The sequence below is a fragment of the Rhineura floridana genome, chromosome 5, assembly GCF_030035675.1.
Source record: "Rhineura floridana isolate rRhiFlo1 chromosome 5, rRhiFlo1.hap2, whole genome shotgun sequence".
NCBI lineage: Eukaryota > Metazoa > Chordata > Lepidosauria > Squamata > Rhineuridae > Rhineura > Rhineura floridana.
In genome coordinates this window covers 161,337,400-161,362,148 of record NC_084484.1, presented here as the reverse complement: position 1 = coordinate 161,362,148, position 24,749 = coordinate 161,337,400, and the positions used below count along the sequence as shown (strand labels likewise).

The window sequence follows — 24,749 nt, the reverse complement described above, 5'->3', positions numbered from 1 at the left end:
GTAACTTTGTTGCACAACAGATTGCGCAATCTGTCATGCAATGAATTTCTGCTAGTGCAACTGTTGCATTAGATGTTTGAATGACTTTAGAGTATTTTGGGGGTGCTAAATCCAAAAATGACATTAGTTTTGCCGAATTGGTTCTAGTTTTTGAGATAATGGATACCTTTCAAATGACAATTGTACCCTAATACGACCTGTAGCTGCTGACATATGCAGCAGGGTTTGGGCTCTCTTTTTACTCTTGAATATTGTTTTGCAAGTTTATCCATTGCATATAATATCATATTGATACTTTTTTTTTTTTGAAGAGGAATATGAGTTCATCACGAAGAGGCTGCTTAAACAATCCTAATGCATTCTGCTACATTTGTAGCAAACAGGGCCGGTTCCAAAGGGCGGCCAGGTTGGGCACTGGCCCGAGGACCCCACAGCTCTAGGAGCCCCTGGGGGGCCCTCTGCTCCCCTTCCACGATCCCATGGATCGCAAGATGAGCAGCAATGCACGTGCTGCATGCCATCAACCAAGATGGCGGCAAAGGCTTCAGTCCCTTACGGAAACCTCGGCCGCCATCTTTATTGATGGCAACCCTGCACGAACAGCAGAGAAAGGTAGGTGAAGCGCGGGGGATGGCGGGAGGTTCGGAGGCTCGTCTTGCGATCCGCGGGATCGCGGAAGGAAAGCAGAGGGGCCCGGGGCAGGCTAATGCCCAAGGGCCCCTGCATTCCTGAAGCCAGCCCTGGTGGCGAATACACTCTGCAATAACAAGAAAAAACATCACTGACTTTGTAAAGCAAGCATATCTTGCTTATTTTTGAGTGAAGCTTGGAGATCAAGATAGGTCTTGGGCTCCCCATAAGGTTTGCAAAACCTGTGTAGAGTGCCTACGACAGTGGAAAAATGGAGAAAGGAAACGTTTAAACTTTGGTGTGCCTATGGTGTGGAGAGAGCCGCAAAACCATCACGATGATTGTTATTTTTGTGTTGTGAATGTGAAAGGCTTCAATCGCTACAAGAAACATAAGTGGGAGTATCCTGATTTGGACTCAGCAAGGCGACCTGTGCCACACAGCGAAGGTGTTCCCATACCAGTGTTTACCTCACTGCCTGCCCTTCCATTGTCAGATGTTGAAGAAATGCTGGACGTGGAGTGTAGCACAGGTGGTAGCCCTGGAAGTGGATATGAAGAAAGCTTTTCAACACCTGAGCAGTTCTCCCAAAAAGAACTCAATGATCTGGTACAAGACCTCAGTCTGTCAAAGCAAGCATCTGAACTTTTAGCATCCAGGCTAATGGAAAAGAACTGTCTACAGCTGGAAGCTAACATAACAGCTTATCGGACAAGAGAGGAGGGACTTCTTCCATACTTCAGCCAAGATGAAGAACTTGTATACTGCAATAACATTCCTGGACTTCTTCTCCAAATGGGACTACCGGAATTTCGACCAGAAGATTGGCGGCTTTTTATAGACAGCTCCACCAGAAGCTTGAAATGTGTTTTATTGCACAATGGTAACCGCTATGCATCTCTTCCAATTGCTCACTCAACAAAACTTAAAGAAGAATATGAAAATATCAAAATGGTCTTGCAGAAGCTCTGCTATCATGAGCACCAGTGGTCTATTTGTGTTGATCTAAAGATGGTGAACTTCTTGCTTGGGCAGCAAAGTGGATACACGAAGTACCCTTGTTTCATCTGCTTGTGGGATAGTAGGGCAAAGCGAGATAATTGGAAAAAAGTGACATGGCCTTCAAGGGAACACATGACTAGGTGCAGCAAACATCATTAACAAGCCATTGGTTGACAGAGAAAAAATCATTCTCCCACTACTCCATATCAAGCTTGGACTGATGAAGCAATTTGTTAAGGCCTTGGACAAAGATGGTGATTGCTTCAAATACATTTGTAGATTGTTCCTTGGACTGACTATGGAAAAACTAAAAGCAGGAATCTTTGATGGTCCTAAAATTCATAAACTCTTCAATTATTTGAATTTCACTGAATTTATGAATGACGTTGAAGCTTCTGCCTGGTGCAGTTATGTCTCAGTTGTCAAGAACTTCTTGGGTAACCACAAAGCAGACAATTATGAAGAATTGGTGCAAAACATGCTCGCTAACTTTAAACATTTGGGTACTAATATGAGCATAAAGGTACACTATCTCCATAGCCACTTAGACAGATTTCCGGATAATCTTGGTGATTTTAGTGAGGAACAAGGGGAGAGGTTCCATCAGGATATAAAGGTGATGGAGGAAAGGTATCAAGGCAGATGGGACAGACACATGATGGCAGACTACTGCTGGAGCCTCCAACGTGATTGTCCTGATGGCACACACAAAAGAAAATCGTACACACAGCGTTTTTCTATGCATTAGTTGTGATTATCTGAATCAGCTTACTTTGTTTTAATGTTATTGTACTGAATACAACGCCATTAGGTATTTCATGTGTTTACTTTTGTATGATTTGAGATAGTTTCCATGTCATTTGTGGGTAGGCTATGCCTGACCATTAAATTTTTTGAATTTGTTATGTTTTTCAATAGGGGCATCCATTATCACAAAAATTAGAGCCAATCTAGCAAAACCGATGCCATATTCGGAATCTGCGACAAAAAGTTACCCTAAAATTGATCAAACATCATTGGCAATAAAATTAGTGTTGACCAGTGTTATGGGTTGTGTCAGATATGACTACGTCCCTGAAAAGGAAATGGAAACGACATTGTTTCCCTTCCCAGAAGCATTTGAGGTTCCAGTTTCCACATGCCATGCAGCAGCTCAGCTGCCAGCTTGCCTTCAGAGAAGAGGCGGAAGAGAAATAGCTGCCTCTTCTTCTTTGCAGCAATTTAGAAGATGAGGGCACAGAAACCAATACAGGTTATAGGTGGAAACGTGGCAGCAATTGTGAGAGAAGCCACCTTTACCAAGTGGATTAAAAACCTAAGGATTTTTCCACAGTACTGTTAGCCTCAAACCAGTGAAGAATGCCTGCTCTTTTAAAGAAATCATAACTTCACTGGTTTCAAGCTAAAAGCACAGAAACCCAAGCCTAGCCAAAATTTGCGGATCACTGGCAAATCAAACTTTTTAATATCTGAGCAAACAATGGAAATGATAAATTAACAGGATAGCTTTCTCTTCTTTAAATATGTTTTTCCTCCAATCTTTACACTCATTTCTTGGCTTCAGAAGGCAACTTCAAAAAGAAAAAAAAATGAAATAGAAATATATAAATATAAAGGACTTGGGTTTTTGCTAGCTTTTATTTTTAAACCAGGCCCTGTGTGAATATATAATGTTTTATAAATTCTAAACACAGGAAGGTAAATATATGACTTGTTTCAGAAGTGCCGCTTTGTGTGTTTCACTTCATTTTTCATGGAAGATTTTCTCCTCAGGTTCTAGACTGATTGACAAAGTTCAGATCAACCTTGTCAATCAGCATGCAATTAAGCACAATTTCATCACAGAAGACTGCAAATACCAATCATGTTTTATTGACATACCTGAGAAAAGACAAATTAAAAATAGAGATGGAACAAATTTTGTGATTTCTGTATTCAGAAGTCAAACTACAGATTTGCAAAAAAGTATTCCAAATAAAGAAGAATTTCTGAACTCTTATTGTAGATCATTTTAATAATTAAAAAAGCAGCAAAGAAACAGTAACTTTCCATTAGATATTTCACAACCGTTTCCAGTCACATGCAATGAAGAAAGATATACAACAGTCAGGTCTTTTGAGCAACAGCCAGCACAGCATGCAGTGTGCAATAGCAAGTCACTCAACATTTCGACAGGGAACAACAATAAGCAACAGAAAGGGTTGATAATATAACAACATTACGGACAACAAGGTGGTCTTTACTTTGAATGGAGGAAGAACGGTCACTCATGCTAGGATGTGTAAACTAACATGCAAACTAACCATTTAGAAAATTGTTCCCTTATGAAAAATACATATCTGCTTTTCCAGATAAATCAAAAGAATATTCTATGTCACTGTTCAGCAGAGACATCCTTGGAATTAATAGGGAGAGCTTTGCATATTCCTAATTAAAAATGTTGGGTGGCTATCCAAGGTGTTATTAAAGTTCACTGGAGCACAACCATTAGTGTGGTAGGGGATTTTTTTAAAGCCATGTTGTCATCTATTATTTCATTTTAACCATTCACAGCCACTGACAGCTGTCAAATTAGCCAATGTAATTCATTTTGGAAACCATCAGAGTCTAAACAAGTTTTGACAAGTAAACATGAGGAATATTAGAAGAAAGGAGCAAAACATCCAGAATTTGAATCTGGGGTTTATTTATTTATTTTGCAAGGCTGCAGACACCAGCTGACTGTCAACTAATTTTTTTTTACCATTCACAGTGACTGTGAACAAAGGGAGATTTAAAGCACTGAGATATCATCTGGCAGATGCCACTCATGATACAATGACTTTCAGGACACCCCATTTAAATTTTGCAAGGGACAAAGTAAGAACAAACAAACAAAAAACAATCCAGGGCTCTGAGTGATGGATTTTAAATTACTTGGCTAGGGTCAGGCCTGTTGGTTGTACAATGTGAAAAAATAAATACTGATAAACAGGAACTTTTTTTATTTGAGTGAAGCAAATAAATAAATGAAAGGCTTTCATTAGTGAAATGGTATTAGTTCATATTTAAAGTATTTAGGAGAGGTAAAGCACCTGAAAGAGGCGAGGGGGAAGAAATGACACTCCATAAAACAACCCTGGCAGTATAATGCAGGCATCAGTGATTGAGCACCACAGGGCCAAATCTGGCCTCTTGAATGCCACAGTCGCGAGTATAGAAAATCATGATGCTGGAATTTAGGCAAAAATAGTTTAAGGTCATTCACAACTTTCAAAGCCCTGCTGACTTGGTGCCAGAAGAGAAAGTATGGGGATGGCAACCATTTCCTTCTTTTGAAAGCCTTCCCCCCAAAAAAAAACAAAATGGTGGGGGGGAGATTAACTATGCTGGCTTTCAGCTGGAGTAATTTATTAGCTGGGGCATCTTGCAACTTTGGATCCAGTGGATCCTTGGACACCTCTGGCCTGCCCCAACCACTGAAATTCCCTGTTTTTAGCCACTCTGACATTGGCTATCTCTGACAAAAACACCACAGCAGGAAGCAACCTCTGCAGTGACTCTCTTCCCCACCAGTGAAGCTTCTTTCCACCTATGGAGGGTCGCCTATGCCCCATCCCAACTCCCTCTAGCCAGCAATCTGGGGGTTAGAATTGTGCTCAAAAACAGTAAAATCTCAATATAGCCAGATGATGCAAAAGAATAGCAAAAGATCTTCTTGAAAATCATGCATATCCAGATTAAATCCAGTAAGAAAAAGCCCTCCTAAATAAAAGCATTTTCAAGATGCACTTAGATGTGCAGAAACTGGGCTTGCTGGATTTCGCCAGGGAAAGAAGACTCCCAGATCCTCTGCAGAAAAGGCCCAGTCTTTGATACTCACCAAGAAAGCTTGGTTCAGCAGGTGATCAAAGAACAAGTCCTGAGACAAACTTCTTAAAACTCAGCTAGGATCATATGGGTGGAGGAGGTCCTTGGGTAACAAGGTACCAGAGCATTTACGGCTTAAGGGCCAAAGCCAGCACCTTAAATTGATCCAGGCACTGGTGCAGGATACGTATTTAAAGGATTTGACCATCTTACTCCTACCAACATACTGATGGCCACATTTTCAACCAATTGAATTTGAACCAACTGAATTTTCTGATCTGTCTTTAAGGGTAGCCCCACAGAGAGTATTGCATTAATCCAGTCTGGCTGCTATTGGTACATGAGCAAACTGGGCATTGTCTTCTTTCTCCCAATAGCAGACTGAGATTTCCAAAGGTGATGCTGGAGGACTATTGGCCATCCGGCAATGATGTTATGGTACGCCAAAGAACTACATTTTGCCCTTCATGCTATTTATAGTCTATATAAAACTGCTGAGTTAACACTGATCTTCCAACATGTAGATTAAGAATTCTTGTAATGTGTGTGTTTTTACAGTAAAACCAGTTGTGTGAGAGGCCAGATTGATTTGGGGAAACAGTGCTGGGGAGTTGGTCCCAATCTACTTTGCCTTCCCCAAGCTGCTATTTGCCCAGTAAGGAAAAACATGCAGGAACTCAACATAAGAACATAACAAAAGCCAATGGCCCATCTAGTCCAGCATCCTGTTCTCACAGTGGCCAATCAGATGCCCATGGGAAGCCCGGAAGCAGAACCTGAGCACAACAGCACTCTCCCAATCTGTGATTCCCAACATACCGTCTCCAATAGCAGGAGAGCATAGCCATCATGGCTAGTAGCCACTGATAGCCTTATTCTCAATGAATTAGTCTAATTGTCTTTTAAAGTAATCCAAGCCATCCAACTTTAGACATGTATATTTTCTCTATGGGGAAATCAACAGCTAAGGGTATGGCAGAGAATTTAGACCAGGCAGATAGTCCCAAGGAAACCGATGCTCCCCCAGCACAGTTACAATTGGCAATGATCTCATTCACACCTCCCACGCAACTGCTTTTAATTTTTTTGTTTTGTTTTTATGTGAGAGATCCACACACATACATACAATTCCCAACATTTTGTGTAACTTGGCTCCTACCAAGTTGTTCTCTCAATTTTATGGACAGATTATTCTTACATTTGCTAGAAAACTAACAACCCCTTTTAGCCAGACTAAAATTAACGTTATTACCTTATCCTTATTTTCAGAGCCAGACGCTTCAAGTTTGGTCCGGATCACAAAGGGCGTAGACAGTCTCAGGAGGACCCGTTCAAACGTGGCACCAATCTTTGGAGAAACAATCTCAAAGCAATCTTGGAATTTCAACGACTTGTGAGTGTCGCATCTGAGTTGCTTCCTAAGTCCTTCCCCTAACTGCAGCACCAGCATGCCGGGATCAAACATCAGATGGAAGGGAAATGCTCGGCAGAAGGTGCTGATGCTTATCCTCAGGTCTGAGGGGGATTGGGAAGTACCTAGAGGAAGAGCTTTTGTGATATTTGCATTTTCGCGCTCTTTGATAATGAAAGTGAGACAGCTGCAGTTGCCTGGGTTTGAGTCCTCAGAAGACAGTTTGTCATTTGCAATCTGTTCCACTTCGACTTCCAGCTGGTAGATTTTTCTTGCCGCTGCCTTGACCATACCCATCATGGCGAAACCAACAATCTGATGAGGATGGAAGTAGTGGAGCATAAGGTTGCCTTCAGGGAGCTCTTTGCATAGGAAAGAAGGGGATTCTGAACTGGCCTGCCTTCCAAACGATGTCCTGATGTGCTCCAGCAAAGCATCAAAGCCGTTAAAGAAATCTTGCAAGGTGCCACCCACAGCTCGCAGGACTCGCTCGTTCTCATCAAAGCAGATATTGAAGAATTCAGCCCCAAATTTCTCTTGCAGTTCTTCAAACTTCAAGCCTGCACAGCAATGGTAAGGTACGTGTCAGTATGAGGCCACTGTCACACTGCAGGTATGTTGGGAGAGAGATAGGAGGGGAAGTGGCATTGACTTGGTGAGTCAAAAAGAGAGGTTTTGCAACAGTGATGAGGCCTATGACCAAGAAAAAGTTGGTCTGCAACTATGTACATTGGAGGTTCTGCGAATAGAAAGGAGCAGAGGGTCCATGCCTCAGTCTGGTTTAGGGAGTGTATGACAGACCTGGGGCACAAATAGTTCTGATCTCAGGGGAGGGGGAACTGAGGAGCAGTTGCTTAGGAGGGCTGCCACTGCTTCGTTCTAGCATCTGTCACCTGATCTGCCCATAAAGTGACCAGATGTCACATCTTGTGATCACAGACATAACTTCTGTCACATAACATCCCCCCTCTTCACTACAGTTGCAATCCTAACCTCATTTACCTGGCAGTAAGCCCCAATAAATTCAATAGGACTTACTTCTGAGTAGACAAGGTTAGGACGGCACCATAAGTTAGCACCTGGGGATTCAGGCAGTACTCCTTGGGAGGTTGGACTTGGCCACTGGCCTCTAGTCTACTGTCTGTGAGGTGGACCTCAAATTGAACTATGGTTACATTGCCAATCACTGCAGAACTAATGATAATTACCCCCCATGCCCCCTCTTCTGTAGTAATACTGAGAAAACTGAGAACAGCAGTTTTCACTTTGTTCTCAAGCGCTATCTACCTGAAAGACATGCCAGCTAATGACTAGATACACAATAGCACGTGCAACCTGTACAATTTAAGCAACAACATGTATTCAGCCTTTTCAAGCTCTCTTGATAGAAACTTATGCTTAAGATTAACAAAAGGTCACAATATCAAGAAGTGAAAGACCACTGAATGACAACTTACACCAAATGTCGCCTTGCTCAGGTAAACTATGCCCTTGTGTAAGCTATTACCTTAAGGAAAGATGCTCATAGACAGCCTGTTTTAAGATGACTGCTAATTTGCACTATCTTTCTCTTTGTGAGGAGTGGCTCTTTTAAGCATTTTACCCCTCAATCATAGTTATCTCTTAGGCCTAACAGCTTCTTCTGTGCTCAGCAGCAGCAAGAGAAAGTAAGTAACTTGGGAAACTGACTTCCCTAAGAACTACCAAATATATTTCTGGCAATAGCTTTGACATTTGCAAGTGTTCTGCCGGCAGCCTCTTGCCTAAGAGGGCAAGGGATGCTGGGAAAGTTTTCCAAAGGCCTAGTCTCCATGGAGACCATCCCTCCCACTCTCCCCCAACTCCAATCTTTTTTTCACTTAGGAAGGATATCCAGGGCCAGGAAGAAACAACTGTCTGCCAAATATCATTGGCCTTTGATGGATTTGGGGAAGGAGCGTAGCTCAGTAGTAGAACATCCGCTTTGTGAGTGGAACATCCCAGGTTCCATCCTTGGCATCTCCTGGTAGGGCTTAGGAAGACTTAATGTTTTAAACCCCAGAGAGCAGCTGCCAATCATTGTAGACAATATTGAGCTATTATTTATTATTATTATTTATTAAATTTATATCCCGCATTTCCTCCCAGTAGAAGCCCAGGGCGGCAGAGATAGATGGAGCAATGATCGGGCCTGAAATAAGGGAGCTTCCTATGTTTCCATTTGCAGTCTATCAGATTTCACTGTAAGTTACTTGCACTAAGGTCTCATTTAAATTAGCACTAAAAGTTGCTCATAGCTTAAATCCCATTGATTTCAATGGGATGCAATCATATACACTCATATGGAAGGGCAAATATGGGCATGTTTAGCCTTCAGAAGATAGGAGGGGAGATATGATAGCACTTTTCAAGTACTTGAAAGGTTGTCACACAAGGAGGACCAGGATCTCTTCTCAATCATCCCAGAATGCAGGACACAGAACAATGGGCTCAAGTTACAGGAAGCCGGATTTCGACTGAACATCAGGAAAAGTGTCCTAACGGTTAGGGTGGTACAGCAATGGAACCAATTACCTAGGGAGGAGGGGGTGGGCTTCCCAACACTAGAGGCATTCAAGAAGCAGCTGGACAGCCACCTGTCAAGTATGCTTTAACATGGATTCCTGCACTGAGCAGGGGACTGGACTCGATGACCTTATAGGCCCCTTCCATTTCTACTATTTATAATTCTAAGTCTCATTGAGCTCACTTATTTGCTCACTGGAACTTACCTACTAGACATGCATGGGATTGTGCTTTCTGTTTGGATCCAACCCAGTATATTTTAACAGCATTTGCCATATGCTTTTAGACTTTGTGAATCAGAGATGTAGGACCTTCTAATGAACAATCACAGATGGTTAGAAAAATGGAGAAGCCTGCTTCCCTTTCCTATTTAATGGCACCCTGGGAAGGGACGATGACAGCTCAGTGGCAGAACACATGGCCTGCAAGCAGATGATCTCAGTTTCAACTCATAACTTTTACCCCAGTTAAAAGGTAGCAAGTGATGGGAAAGCCCTATCTCTGAGACCCTGGAGCAGCCTTTCCCAACCGATGTGCCTCCAGATGTTGTTGGACCACAATTCCCATCTTTCCTGACCATTGGCAATGTTGGCTGAGGCTGATGGGAGTTGTGGTCCAACAACATCTGGAGGCACACTGGTTGGGAAAGGCTGCCCTGGAGAGCTGCTGCCATTCAGAATATATAACACTGGGCTACATGGACAGTCTGGCGTAGTAAAATCACCTTCCTATATTCTTGGTCAATTCCCCTTGTAATTTTCATGCCCAAATGAATCAAACCACTCTACTGTTACTGCTTTTCCTGTCAAGCATTGACCACACCTGTTTCAGACATCTGGATGCCAGAGAGTGGGCAGGTTTGTTGCCACAAGTATGCAGGCCTCAGAGCCAGTGGAGGCTGATCCATTGGGGAGAATGGAGCACTGTCCCACCAACCTCAGCCTGGCCTCAGCCGGCCCCTACTTGTCTGCCTTCCGACTTAGAACCAATCCAGGGGGTAGCACCACTTGTCAGCTTCCTTCTCCTCTTCAGTCTCAGTGTTGCAATTATAGAATTCAACAAGGAGGAGGTTGGAGACAACGCAAGAATTAGTTGGCTCTGCCTATCGTTGGCTCTGGCTCCACCTGCTGTTGATCTTCCTGCCTTCCACCCTACAAGTCCCAAGGGGAACCAGCCACCATTGCTCAAAGCTCTGGCATCACTGCATGATGTGGGTGGAACTTGACATGGGTAACAGGCAGAACTATGTCTGGCAAATCATTGGCTCTAGTTTAAGAACCTCCTGTGCCACGTGTTTAGGTAACAAGTTACAGTTTTCACATGCAACCTGTCAGGAGGTATCAATTACTACAGAATGTTGTAGAGGAAGGAAGCTTGCAAAACCAACCTTTTTTCTTTTTCTTTAGCATCTTACTAAACAAAATGTATCAAAGAATTAGTTACACCAAGAATGAAAACAACTGCAAAAGCCCATGTCATTCATTTTTACTGGAATATTTATTTCATAAGGGCATGAATTAGGTGTTTGATACTGTATAAATATTCAGCAACCCATATGGTATCAATAGAATCCCAATGGAGATGCATGAAATGTTGTACAATCTGGATGGCTCATAATCTCCTGAGCTTGGGAGAAGGGTGTAATTAAACAGTTTCATGCCCAGAGGCAGGAACAACAGGTTAGGGTTGAAGTGGGAGGGCAGGGGAAAAATTATTCATTTGCAAAGAAAGAAAAAGATGATAACCCCAATGCAGTTTTCCAAATAAAGCTCAGCACTTATAGTATTATGCTTTCATAACGCTTTGCAGCCAGTTGTCCCTCAGCAGTTTAGAAAAAGGCACTGCTTTCTCCTATATAAACCCGCCCATCAGATGGGGTTATAATCATAGGTCAAAGGTAGCCAAAATGGTGCCCCCCAGAAGTTGCTGGAGTACAACTCTGATAATCTCTGACAACTGGCCATGCTGGCTGAGGTTGATGGGAGCTGGAATCCAACAATATCTGGAGGGCACCATGTTAGCCCTTCTCTCACTGGGTGGATTTTCTGCAGTGGCCTAGGAATTGTAGCATTCCCTCTCCAACATGCCCTCCTGAATACATTATTATTAGATGCCAGGCTAGGTCTGTCCTATGTTCTTTTCATAATAATGTGTTAGCATGTGTTTTTAAATTGTTTTTAATTTTTTTTCAATTGTGTTTTAAATTTGTATATTTGTTTTTAATCTTTTAGGTACTGTAAACCGCCCAGAGAGCTTCGGCTATGGGGCAGTATATAAATACAATAAATAAATAAATAAATAAAATAATAAATCTGCCTTCAGTGGCTTTTACCAAAACATTTTGATGGCTTCGCTTCTTAGGTTGCTCTGCTTTAATTTATGAGTATTTTTACTGTGTTTTAACACTGTATGGCATCTGTAAGGCTTGGGGACCATAATGGTGGAAAGGTGGGATATAACATTTCTTAAATAGAAAAATAATACATGAAAGAATCAAGCTGTCCTACCCTAGCCATTCACACAATACGAAGAGTGAGAAACCATGCTTAACATTGGGAAGGGAAGTCACTCCAGAAGGCCAGGGGGGGAGAATGTCTTCATGAGGCTGACTCCTGATTTCACAAAACACTGACTTGCAGGAAATCAGCATTACATCTACCCTGAACCAGGGATGGTCATTACGGAATTGTTTTTAGATGTTTTATTATTTTATCGTTTGTGTGTTTGCCACCCTGGGCTCCTTTGGGAGGAAGGGTGGGATATAAATTTAATAAATGAATAAATAATCATTTATAATGTATCATAATAATTTATAATCATAATAAAGTATTTATATCCCCTCCCAAGTTTCCTAAAATATATGCGATGCGGGCCCTGCGCATGGCCGGATTTCCAATTGAAAGCTATGGAGAAAGAGATCTATACGTTTGGAAATGTTGCTGGGTATTTTCCCTCCCTTCCTTAGCAGAAGACTTTGTCAATTAATCCCACGGCAGAGTCTAATTAATCTTTTCCAGCAAGCATCATAACCATCCACACTGACAACTTCCCTACCCATGGGCAAAATTGCAAAACATAACCTATGAAAGAGAACATGCCAGCTGCTAAGCCACAAACATGTGACAATTCCAGAAAGCTTCAATTGCCTTTGCAAAACATGACTGGAGAAAACTGCTTATTTGGTCATAAAATTTACTCATTTAAAAATATGCATGAAAGAGACAGAGGCAAGGGGACTCCTTTGATATTAGCAAACAGTGAGAATTTCCTTGCACAGCTTTCAACACACTATGAAGTTAAAGTGTGAGAATCACAAAGCAAAATGGATAAAAAATGTTTTAGCTGCTTGCAAATTCCTAGAAAGGCACCAAATGAGCAACCCACCAAGAATTTCTCCTTCACAAGCCGTAGAGCACAGATGGGGAATCTGTCGCCCTCCAGAAGACATTGGACTCCAACTCCCATCAGTCCCAACCAATTTGGCCAATGGAAAGGAATGATAGGAGTTGTGGTCCTGCAACCACTGCTCTACAGAAATTAATGGGGCACCTAGGATACAATCCATTGGGATCTTCTCGTACACAAGCCTTTCAATAGGGCTTACATAGGTGAAGTTCATTATTCAAGGTTTATGAAAGCAAGTCATCTGGAACAACCATGTGCAAAAGTCTTTACACATATTCAGCATTGCTATGAGAGCACCGTGGAGGAAGCAACAATCACATCAATAAGGTACATGTAAAGCGGATGCTACCAGGGAAAAAATGGGGCACTTAGAAAGCAGGAATTGTCCAGTTTGGGAGACTGGCAAAGGGCCAAGAGGGTGTGCCTAGCAGAGAAGGAACCGCTCTCAAAGAGGAGGGCAGAAACAGGGAGCATGGGAAACAGAGCACATGGGAGGGAAAAGCAGGAAGGCCTGCTCTCAGTGCTGGTCAAGGAGGTCGTGAGAGGTCCATTGAAAAAGGGACTTTTAATCAAGAAGAAAGGAAGACAGACAACAAAGCACTACAGAGCACAGTTAGGATGGAGTGGGAAAGAGGATGCCGTCTTCCATAGCTAGCAAAAACCCATAGCACCTAACTGATTTCTCCAAGGAGAAGGTGCATAAATCTTCTAGACCTACAGATGTCTGGGGGGAGGGGACAGATTGGAGGGGAAATGTAGTCTTTTCCATTTTTTCCAAAACCTTTGTCTCTCCTCCCAAAAAAATTGGGGGGTGAGAAGAAGTGGGGATATTTTTCTGTACCTTTCCAGTTTTTTTCCTAGGCCTTCATATCTCTATCTAGACCTAGTACATTTAGGGCATGAGTATAAAAGTCAGGAAGTTGAATTTCTGAACACACACATTCTGACCCACAACTTCTGGGCAATGAGTAACACACCACTTTCAAGCAGTAGATTGCATCAAAGTAACTAAATAATCAATCCAAGGCCTTGCAACTTGTCAGCAACAAAGCATGGTGTGCATCTATGCCCTGATCCAGCGCCAGTGCTCATGCAGGGGACCCCAAAGTATAAGGTGGGCCTGTTGCATTCTCTGCACTATGGCATGTACCACAATGCCACAACACTCTTTAATAATTAAGAGCCCTTTCTTGAATGGAGCGGTGTATGTTTGCATCACAGCCCAGCAGAGCTTTGGATTATGGCGTCGGTGTACTAACAAATGGGATTTTAACAGCGGAGTCAAATATATTGGTAAACAATGTACAAAGGCAATATACCTCTGACTACCAGATGTGGGAAGGGAGGAGATGACAACAGAGGAGGGCTTTTGCCTTCATGCTCTGCTTCTCAGAGGCAGGCAGCTGACCACTACCTGTCAGAAACAGAATGCTAGACTAGACGAGCCTTGAGCAGATCCAACACAGCAATTATTATAGTTGTATAGAAGCAACTTTGATATTATCAAGTTGAAGTTTGCAGAATGGACCTTCCAGGATAAAACAAGAAGGGAAACTTGGAAAATGTCTCTTGCTAATGACACAAATGTACACAGTACCGAGTATATTTGCTGTACACTGGAGAATTCCTGAGACATCTTCAGTTTCGTCATTGCCAGAGCGGTCTGCATAGGAACATCGGTTAGAGAGATTGTGGAAGTTCTTTTCAGCATCCCTGTAACTAGAAAGAAACATAAAACAAAGATCAGCTAGGTATCTAGAATTGCTAAATATACAGAACAGGCCTTTCTCAGGAAGAATTAGCATGGCTCCTGCAAAGGTAAGTCCTTCTGCATTCACCTGTACAGGACTGTAAGAGTGTCAAAATAGACGGGAGTGATCTAGTAACCTTGGATTTCCTAAAAGCTTTTGATAAAAGTCCCTCATCAAAGGCTATGTATAAACTTAACAGTCATGGGATAACAGAATAGGTCCTCTTATTGATTGGCAACTGGTTAAAGAACTGGAAACAGAAGGTAGGAATTATCAGTTATCACAGTGGAATTTCCCCTCCCCAAGTATCTATACTGGGGTTGGGACTATATAATATTCATATATGTCAATCATGAATATTGACATATAGCAAATCCAGTCCCCTAAAAAGATTGCTTCTCAGGTCTCCAAACAACCTGGACAGAAGTCTTGTAGTCCTGTTCAGGCTTCTCAGGGGAAGAGGAGGAAAAGTTTCAAGAGAAGGGAAGGGGGAAAGACCACTCCCCAAGACCTTCCCTTGCTAGGCTATACAGCAGTAGAGGACTTCCAGCTCCAAGCCTGAGCATTGTATCACCATAGTGTAGGGAAAGCTGGGAGAGACATACAGTTCTGGAGCCTGGGAAAAATATGCCTGTAGCTCAGTGAAAAACTGTCTGCTTCCATAAGGTCCCAGGTTCAATCCCCAGCATTTCCAGTTTGTTTTTGGAAGACTCCATCTGAAATCCTGGAGAGCCAATGCCTGTCAGTTTATGCAGAACTGAACTAGATGCACCAATCTATATGCACCAATATATAGATGCACCAATATATAGCAGCCTCCTATGTTCCTATGCACCCCTCCTTCTGAAACATGGTGAGCTTTTTAAGTTCACATCAAATGTCTCCTATGCACGTTCCCCCATCCACCTACCCCACAACCTCGATTCCCCTGAGGGATTTCACTGGGTCTTAAGCAGGTCAAACACCTTTTTTCTTCTTCCTGTCCTTAATTTTTTTAGTTTACTCTCCCCTGTTCCCAACAATAGATTTAATTGATAAAACGTACACAATCTACCTGACCTGGTTTCTTTAGACCTTCAGTTGTTTTGTTTTCCTCTCAGTTGCTATCAGCATGATGTAAGCAAAAGGTTCGTGTCAGACAGTTTGCCTTTTATTTCAAAAATGTATTTTTGTTCTCATTTCCAAACTTACAGAATTCTGCACATATAAGATATCCTCCAAGAATGTACTAATGGCTGCCTGAGTTTTGAATGGCCTCGTTTTGCTCCAAACTGATAGGTATTCAGCCACCAGAATTTGCTATTAGAATGAATGATCTACAGTCAGGAGAGAGCGATAAGATTTGTAATTTGTGAACACCACCAAATGGATGATAAAAATCCAAGAAGATTATCGAGAGGACTTCCAAATCGGGTTAATGGGTGGAGGCATGGGGGGGAAATTAGGTTCAATGTAACTAAGTGTAATTGGGGCAACAACAACAGAATCCCCATCTTTACACTAATGGAATCTGAATTGGCTGGGACTGTCTATAGAAAGATACACGAATCGTGGTGAATATCTCAATGAAACAGCCTAAGTCTAAGTGTGCAGTAACTGTGAAAAAGCCAAATTACACATCAGGGAATTGTACATAAAGCAAGTATTGCAATGCCTTTATGTCAATCTGTGGTGCAGCAGCATTTGCAGTATTGTGCTTCAAGTCGCCTGCCTCAAAACAAGATGTTGTAGAACATTTTGTCCACAATGATAAGAGTACAGCATTTTCCCTATGAAGAAGAGCACTGTATCTGGGACTTTTTAATTTACAAAAAGATGACTAAATGTGGAAGGCATGATGGAAAGAGAGCATGTTCAGAAGTAGTATGCCTCTGTATTGAGGAACAAACAGTGGAAGTAAGCTGCTGCCTTCATAATCTGTTTGGCAGCTTCCCACAAGCATTTGGCTGCCCACAACACTGATGGCTACCAACTTGGATTGCTTTAAATGCAGGCAGGATAAGGCTATCAATGGCTACTAGCCAAAATGGCTATATTCTACCTCCATTGTTGGAGACGTATGCCTCTGAAAGCCAATTGCTGGGAATCACAAATGGGGGGGTAGCAGGGGAAAATGTTATTGCATCCTACTTGTGGGCTTCACATAGGCATCTGGTTGGCCACCTTGAGAACAGGATGCTGGACCAGACGGGCCTTTGGTCTGATCCAGCATGGCTCTCCTTATGTTCTTATGCACAGTAGAAAACAGGATGTTGGACAACATGGGACCTTGGTTTGATCTAGCAGGTCTCTTCCTAAGTTTTTATTTTAACACATGTTTTTATTTTAACATATGGAGAAAACTAAGTTCTTTCCTATTGTAGTGGAAGTCAGGCTGAGTAGAGTAAGATCCCAGTTGACCCTGTGGCGATGCTATAAGAAGCAGGAGCAGTCACAATGCATGAGCTGTGGGGTGCCACTGCTGTTGAGGTGCTGCTGTTTGCCCGGATCAGGATTGGACAGGACAGGGATGAGGCAGGGTGGTGCAGTACTGGGTTGGTGGCAGGTGCAGATGTGGACGCCACCACTGCCAATATGATGCTGCTCTACCTTTGCACCTCCCTGCTAAACTCCATCCAGCAGTGGCAAGGCAGCACCAACACAGCTGGAAGGGTGATACAGTAGCAACACCCCACCTGCCGCAACTGAACAAGAGAGAAGAATATCACAGCTAGAAGAATCACTCCGCACAGATTCCATGCCAATCAGCACTTTCCCTGGCAAACACAGGCCGAGGAACTCCAGCTTCCACCTCTCCACTGCAAAGCAAAAGGGTCTATGCAGGGCAGGACTCTGGGGCAGACATCCAGAGACAGAAGCTCAGAATTACAACCTTTAGCTTATTCAGAAACCTACTGGCAAAAAACTGCTATTTGAACTGCTAGCATTATGAAGGAACCCCATGAAATGAAAGTATATATTCTCTGCTTGGTTATTTGTTATTTTACTGCTCTACGCTAACGTCACATAGACAAACCTGAATGACTTGTTATCACCTCATTCATCTACCAAAACAAAGAAGGCCTGCCTGTCACCCTCAAGCTTCAGCACATCATGTCATCATGCCTGTTCTGGGAGGGGGGGGGGAAACAGGAGCTACACTCTGCTGTGTTTTCCCCTCCACTACAACACTGGAAAAGGAAAAGCTGAAAGCAGAGTGCTGAAGGCAGCACACAAGCATGTGTGCGTGCGTGCACACACACACACACACACAGTCTCAAACCTTGAGTGTTAGGAATGCAAACTTTAAAAGAAGAGCAACCCCCTTTACCAGAAGGCTTCCACTGCCTTTCTCCCACATCTGTTCTATATTCTGCATCAAACAATGAGTAAAGAGGCACAGGCGATTTCCCAAGCAGCAGCGCTCTCTCCCACTCTACCCTGAGGTGTTCTCCAGACGTGCCAGCATTATTAACACCAAGGAGAGCTTTGGGGCTCAGCTTGACAAAAGATATTACAGAATGCACAAGGGCAAATCCCTAAAGCATAGAGAGTTTCACTAGCTTGGGATTAATTTTAAAACTTGTACACCTCATCCAACTGACACCAAAGTTGCCAGGGCACCTGAGTAATTACATACAAGTCAAGGGCAGCATTTGGCATGTGCCATTTGTCATTGCTGCTTAACCAATCTGGCCCTGGTAGATACTTGATCCATACTATAAAGTAGGGGTGTAATGGCCAACAGAAATAATGGGTAGGAAGTTAATGGGGCTGGGGGGAATGAAAGCAGTACTTATTACTGTGATGATGCTGACTGGTTAAATGCGGCTGTTGTCCCTGGAGAACATATAATCTTGTGACTTCCGGGAAGGGTGACTTAGCCTGTGCCTGCTTTTGAGACGGGCTCCTGCCTCAAAAGAAGCTTATTCAGATATATCAGTCAGTTTTTTCTTTTTTTTTTGACTGATTAAACTTCTCCCGGGTAGGGAGAAACGAAGAGATTAACCTCAAAGCCTATTTTTGTTGGGACGACCAGATCTCATTAATTTATGGGACGAGGTCCAGCCGACGAAGGTGGGACGGATTTTCAACAGCAAGCTCTATCTGTTAAAGCGAACGTTCATCTTATCTTCTAAGAGAGAACGCACTAACAGGCAAGCACCCTTCTTTCTATATTTTTCTTTTACTTGACTTAAATTGTTGCTGTTTAAAAGAGATTTGCCAGATTGATCGGTTTTTGACATCTCACTGGGGAGCCGTAACTTCTCTCTGCTACGCACTAATTAATAGCTTATCTCTGTTTTTGTTGCAAAAAGCTGTCCTGGATTTGCATTCTAAAGATATACACAGAAGAGGGATTTCTATTCCAGATTTTTATTTTGAAAAATATTATACTGTTTTGAGACTACTCTCTTTTTGGTCTATTTTATTTTGACGAATCTGTTTCTTGACGATTGCCATTAATTGTTTCGATCCTGGGAACTGCATTTTGTTTACTTAACTATTGGAGAGATAAGGCTGTCTGCTCTGTTTATACTGTGATGTCACCAAGTTTGGAGTATTAACCCAATTGTTGCTGAAATAAGAAGTGGTTTTCCTATATTTTTCTTTTAAAATGGCAATTAAGAAAGTGGCTGAGAATCTGGAAATAACTATGTTTCAGAAAATAATGGATGAGATTGAGATAATGAAAATTGAATTGAGTAAAATGAAGCAGGAGATTAAAGATATAAGGGTCCCTGTGAGAGAGGTGACCCTGGAAGGGGTCCCTGTGAGAGAGGAGACCCCGGAGATTGGAACAGGGGTCCCTGTGAGAGAGGAGACCCTGGAGACTGGAATAGGGGTCCCTGTGAGAGAGGAGATCCCGGAGATTGGAACAAACGTGGAACAGGAACAAGATTTGGAGTCTATGGACTTTAGAAATAAAATCTATTGTTTGGAACTCAATGTTATCTCTGAAGAAATTAATGAAGATTCTAGAGATAAAGTTATCAATGGCATGGACTATCTTCTGGACTGGAATGATGTGATGGAGCCCAGTATAGAGAAAATCTATGGACTTAACTGCAGCCATGTGACAATGGAAAAACTTTTAAGAGATGACCCAGTGTATTTTGAAAAAAAGAACAGAGATATGATTTTACAGCAGTATTTCAGCAACCTATTCAGAATGGATGGCAAGAAAATATTTGGGATAGAGGTAATTCCCATCAGACTCTTACTATATGACTATGGCTTTGACAGCAAGATTATTATGGAATACTGATAATGGAAGATTGGATATTGAAATTACTGGACTTAACAAGACTACTGAAGATGGAAGATGGAAAATGGAATTACTAGAGATAATAGAACAATGGCTACTGAAATTACTGAACCTAACAGATTCTGATGTGATGGATTAATTGAAATGTTTATTTTGACTATGGTTATGACAATAAGATTATCATAATTAGTAATGAGATGGATTAATCGATATGCTTATCTGGAAAAAAAAATTGATAGATATATTTCTTAAAGAATTGAAACCTCTCTTTGACTTTTTGTGGAAAGAATAAAGTAATGTTTATGAGATTTGATGATTAAGTAAGATAACTACTGGAGGAAAGTGATTTTATAATATGACTTAAGAGACAGGATTGTTATATATTATAGACTTATAACTGATTTGATCTTTGACAAATGGGAAGTCAATATTTTACTCTTTATTTTTTATTTTTGTTTTTTTTTTTCTTTTTTTCTTTTTGTTTAACTATTTTTGATTATGTTTTTTGTCTTTGAATGTTTTATGATTTTGTCTTGTATGTTTTATGAAAATCTGAATAAAAATTATTGAAAAAAAAAAAAAAAAGAGAACATATAATCTTGTGCTGCTACTTTGTGCATAGACAACAGTGGTCAGGCTATCCCAATCCAGAAATGGCTGCAGCTGTCTTACCAGCCAAAGCTGGTAAAAGGCACTCCTAGTCACTGAAATCACCTGGGCCTCTAGCAACAAAGATGGATCCAGGACCACGCCCAGAATACAAACCTGCTCTTTCAGAGGGAATATGACCCCATCCAAAGGAGGCAATTGACCAATTATCCAAACTCGGGAACCACCAACCCACAGCACCTCTGTCTTGCTACGATTCAGACTCAATTTATTGGCCCTCATCCAGCCTACCATCGAGTCCAAGAACTGGACCAGGGCTTGAATGGCCTCTCCTGATTCAGATGTTACAGAGAAAGAGAGCTGAGTATCATCAGCATACTTCTGACACCTTATCCCAAATCTCCTGATGACTGCTCCCAAGGGCTTCATATAGATATTAAACAGCATTAGGGACAAAATGGCACCCTGTGGCACTCCACAGCACAACTGCCAGGGGGCTGAAAGACAATCACCCAACGCTATTCTCTGAAAACGACCCTGGAGGTAGAATCAGAACCACTGTAAAACAGTGCCTCCAATATCCATCTCACTAAGTGGTCTCAGAAGGATACCATCGTCTATGGTATCAAAGGTCGCTGAGAGAGCAAGTAAGAATAACAGGGTCATGCACACCCTGACCTTCTCCTGATAAAGTTCATCCATCAGGGTGACCAAGGCCAATTCAGTCCCATAATGAAGCCTGAACCCATGGGTCAAGATAATTTATTTATTTATTTATTTATTTATTTTATTTAATTTATAAACCGCCCTTAGCCAAAGGCTCCCTGGGCGGTGTACAACATAAAATAATACAATAAATCAACAATCACAAAATATAAAATACAAATATATAACAACAATAAAATAAATTAGAAAGACCAAAACATTAAAACGTATTTAAAATACATTAAAATGCCTGAGAGAATAGGAAGGTTTTAACCTGGCGCCGAAAGGATATCAACGTAGGCGCCAGGCGTACCTCCTCGGGGAGACTATTCCACAATTCGGGGGCCACCACCGAAAAGGCCCTGGATCTTGTCACTACCCTCCGAGCTTCTCGATGAGTCGGTACTCGGAGGAGGTCCTTAGATGACGAACGAAGTGCACGGGTAGGTTCATAGCGGGAGAGGCGTTCCATCAGGTATTGCGGGCCCACACCGTGTAAGGCTTTATAGGTCAATACCAGAACCTTGAATCTGGCCCGGAAACAAATCGGCAACCAGTGCAAACGGGCCAGAACGGGTGTAATATGTGAGGACCGAGTGGTCCTCGTCAACAGTCTGGCTGCTGCGTTTTACACTAGTTGCAGCTTCCGAACCGTCTTCAAGGGCAGCCCCACGTAGAGTGCATTACAGTAGTCCAATCTAGAGGTCACCAGAGCATGAACAACTGAAGCGAGGTCATCACCGTCCAGATAGGGGCGTAGTTGGGCTACCAGCCGAAGGTGGTAGAACGCATTCCGAGCCACCGAGGCTACCTGAGCCTCAAGTGACAAGGAAGGATCGAAAAGAACCCCCAAACTACGAACCTGTTCCTTCAGGGGGAGTGTAACCCCATCAAGAACAGGATGAACATCCACCATCTGTGCGGAAAAGGCACTCACTAACAGTGTCTCAGTCTTGTCTGGATTGAGTTTCAGTTTATTAGCTCCCATCCAGTCCATTATCGCGGCCAGGCAATGGTTCAGCACATCAACAGCCTCACCTGAAGAAGATGAAAAGGAGAAATAGAGCTGCATGTCATCAGCATACTGATGACAACGCACTCCAAAACTCCGGATGACCGCACCCAGAGGCTTCATGTAGGTGTTAAAAAGCATGGGGGGCAGTACCAATCCCTGAGGGACTCCACAATGGAGAGTCCAGGTTATCGAGCAACGTTCCCCAAGCACTACCTTCTGGAGACGATCCGCCAAGTAGGAGCGGAACCACTGCCAGGCAGTACCCCCAACTCCCAACTCCGCGAGTCTCTCCAGAAGGATACCATGGTTGATGGTATCAAAAGCAGCTGAGAGGTCAAGGAGAATCAACAGAGTTACACTCCCCCTGTCCCTCTCCCAACACAGGTCATCAAACAGGGCGACCAAGGCTGTTTCCGTGCCAAAACCGGGTCTAAAACCAGATTGAAACGGATCTAGATAATCGGTTTCATCCAAGAGCGCCTGGAGCTGACTGGCAACCACCCGTTCCAAGACCTTGCCCAGAAATGTCACATTCGCTACCGGTCAATAGTTGTTCAGGTTATCTGGGTCCAAGGAAGACCTCTTCAAGAGAGGTCTCACTACAGCCTCCTTGAGACAATGAGGGACAACTCCCTCTCTCAAGGAGGCATTGATCACTTCCTTGGCCCAACTGGCAGTTCCATCCCAGCTAGCTTTTACTAGCCAGGAGGGGCAAGGGTCCAGTACCAACGTGGTTGCGCGCACCAGTCCAAGCACCTTGTCAACTTCCTCAAGCTGCACCAACTGAAACTCATCCAATAATTGAGGACAAGACCGTGATCTGGGTACCTCAATGGAATCAACTGTCCTAATATTAGAGTCAAGATCCCTACGGATGCATGCGATTTTATTTTGGAAGTGCCCCGCAAACTCGTTGCAGCGGGCTTCAGATGATACTGTAGTATCCTGAGGGCCAGAAAGTAAAAGTCCTCGTACTATTTTAAAGAGCTCCGCAGGTCGGCACAAAGATGATCTAATAGAGGCAGCAAAATAGCACTTTTTTGCTGCCCTTACTGCCTCCATATACAACCTAGTGGAGGCACTTACCAAGGCATGATTGCATCCGTCTGGAGTTCGTCTCCATCTGCACTCAAGCCTCCTCCTCTCTTGCTTCATCACTCTCAGCTCCGGGGTATACCACGGAGCTGTATGAGCTCTACATCGAAGGGGGCGCGTGGGAGCAATCGTGTCAACAGCCCGGGTCATTTCCGTATTCCACAGTTCGACCAGGGCCTCGACAGGAGCACTAGTCTTATCAGCCGGAAAATCTCCCAGAGCCTTCTGAAAACCCAGAGGATCCATTAGTCTCCGGGAGCGGACCAACTTAATAGGTCCCCCACCTTTGCAGAGGGAAAGGGTCGCCGTAAGCCTAAATCTCAGCAGGCGGTGATCTGTCCATGACAATGGGGTAGATGAAAAACACCCCACCTGCAGGTCACCATCTCCATGTCCAGTGGCGAAGATCAAATCAAGAGTGTGTCCCGACACATGCGTTGGGCCAGTAGAAAATTGAGACAGCCCCATTGTTGTCATGGCGGCAATGAAGTCCTGAGCGGCACCAGATAAGGCAGCCTCGGCATGGATGTTGAAATCCCCCAGTACCAAAAGTCTAGGGGATCTCAACAGTACCTCCGAGACTATCTCTGTCAGCTCAGCTAGGGAAGCTGTTGGGCAGCAAGGTGGGCGGTACACCAACAGAATGCCCAATCTGTCTCGCTGACCCAACACAAGGTGGAGACACTCCAGACCAGTCACCGCCTGGACAGGGTGCCTGGTGAGAAGAAAAGAACTCTTATAGACCACGGCAACCCCCCCTCCCCGGCCCTCAGATCTACCACAGTGCTGTACCATGTACCCGGGTGGGCAAAGCTGGGAAAGAGCAACTCCTCCCTGCTCCCCCACCCAGGTCTCGGTAATACATGCCAGATCGGCACTCTCCTCCACAATTATATCATGGACAAGGGAGGTTTTATTATATACCGATCTGGCATTCAAAAGCAGCACTTGGAGATCCGAGAGCTGGCTGATAGGACAACCCGAAATCCTGTGGATATGAGGAGAACCGGAACGAAGCACAGACACAACTTGTCTGGGACGAGTTCCCCTTACCTGGCATGTTCTCCTCCCAACACCATACCTCCCATTACCCGTCACTACGTTAATTGGGGCCCCCAAAAGTCTCCCCGCTACACATAAAATCCTCTCTCCCAGGCACATATTAAAACTCAAAAAAGTTCATACACACACACACTAACATACACACAACACAATCCTCACTCATACAACACAACAACATTAAAATGACTAAGTGCCAATAATGATGGCGGCGTCCACACTCAGGTCAAAGGCAATAGCAGCCGCAGCAACAGCGTCCACAACCAAATCACCAACGGCAGTTCGGTTCTAGGCAAGCGACAGATGACAGTAGCAGATGGCAATAGCACACAGCAAACGACCGCAGCAGCTGATAGAAGCAGGCAGCAGATGGCAGCAGCAGATGATAACAGTAGCACAATGATGATACTAGCGTCCTCTCCCGAA

The 24,749-nt window shown here is 43.3% G+C and overlaps 1 protein-coding gene across 4 annotated transcripts in view; it reads right to left on the bottom strand.

Moving 5' to 3' along the window:
- Positions 1-24,749, bottom strand: part of GUCY1A2 (guanylate cyclase 1 soluble subunit alpha 2) — a 286,509-nt gene that overhangs the window by 232,732 nt on the left and 29,028 nt on the right. For all 4 annotated transcript variants that reach the window (XR_009762895.1, XM_061628688.1, XM_061628689.1 and 1 more), the window contains exons 3-4: positions 14,439-14,560; positions 6,734-7,452 (exon numbers count right to left, since the gene is read on the bottom strand). Coding sequence is in view for 3 of the 4 variants with exons in the window: in XM_061628688.1 (XP_061484672.1) it covers positions 6,734-7,452; positions 14,439-14,560 (841 nt within the window). In the remaining variant the exon portion in view is untranslated. The remainder of the gene's footprint in view (positions 1-6,733; positions 7,453-14,438; positions 14,561-24,749) is intronic.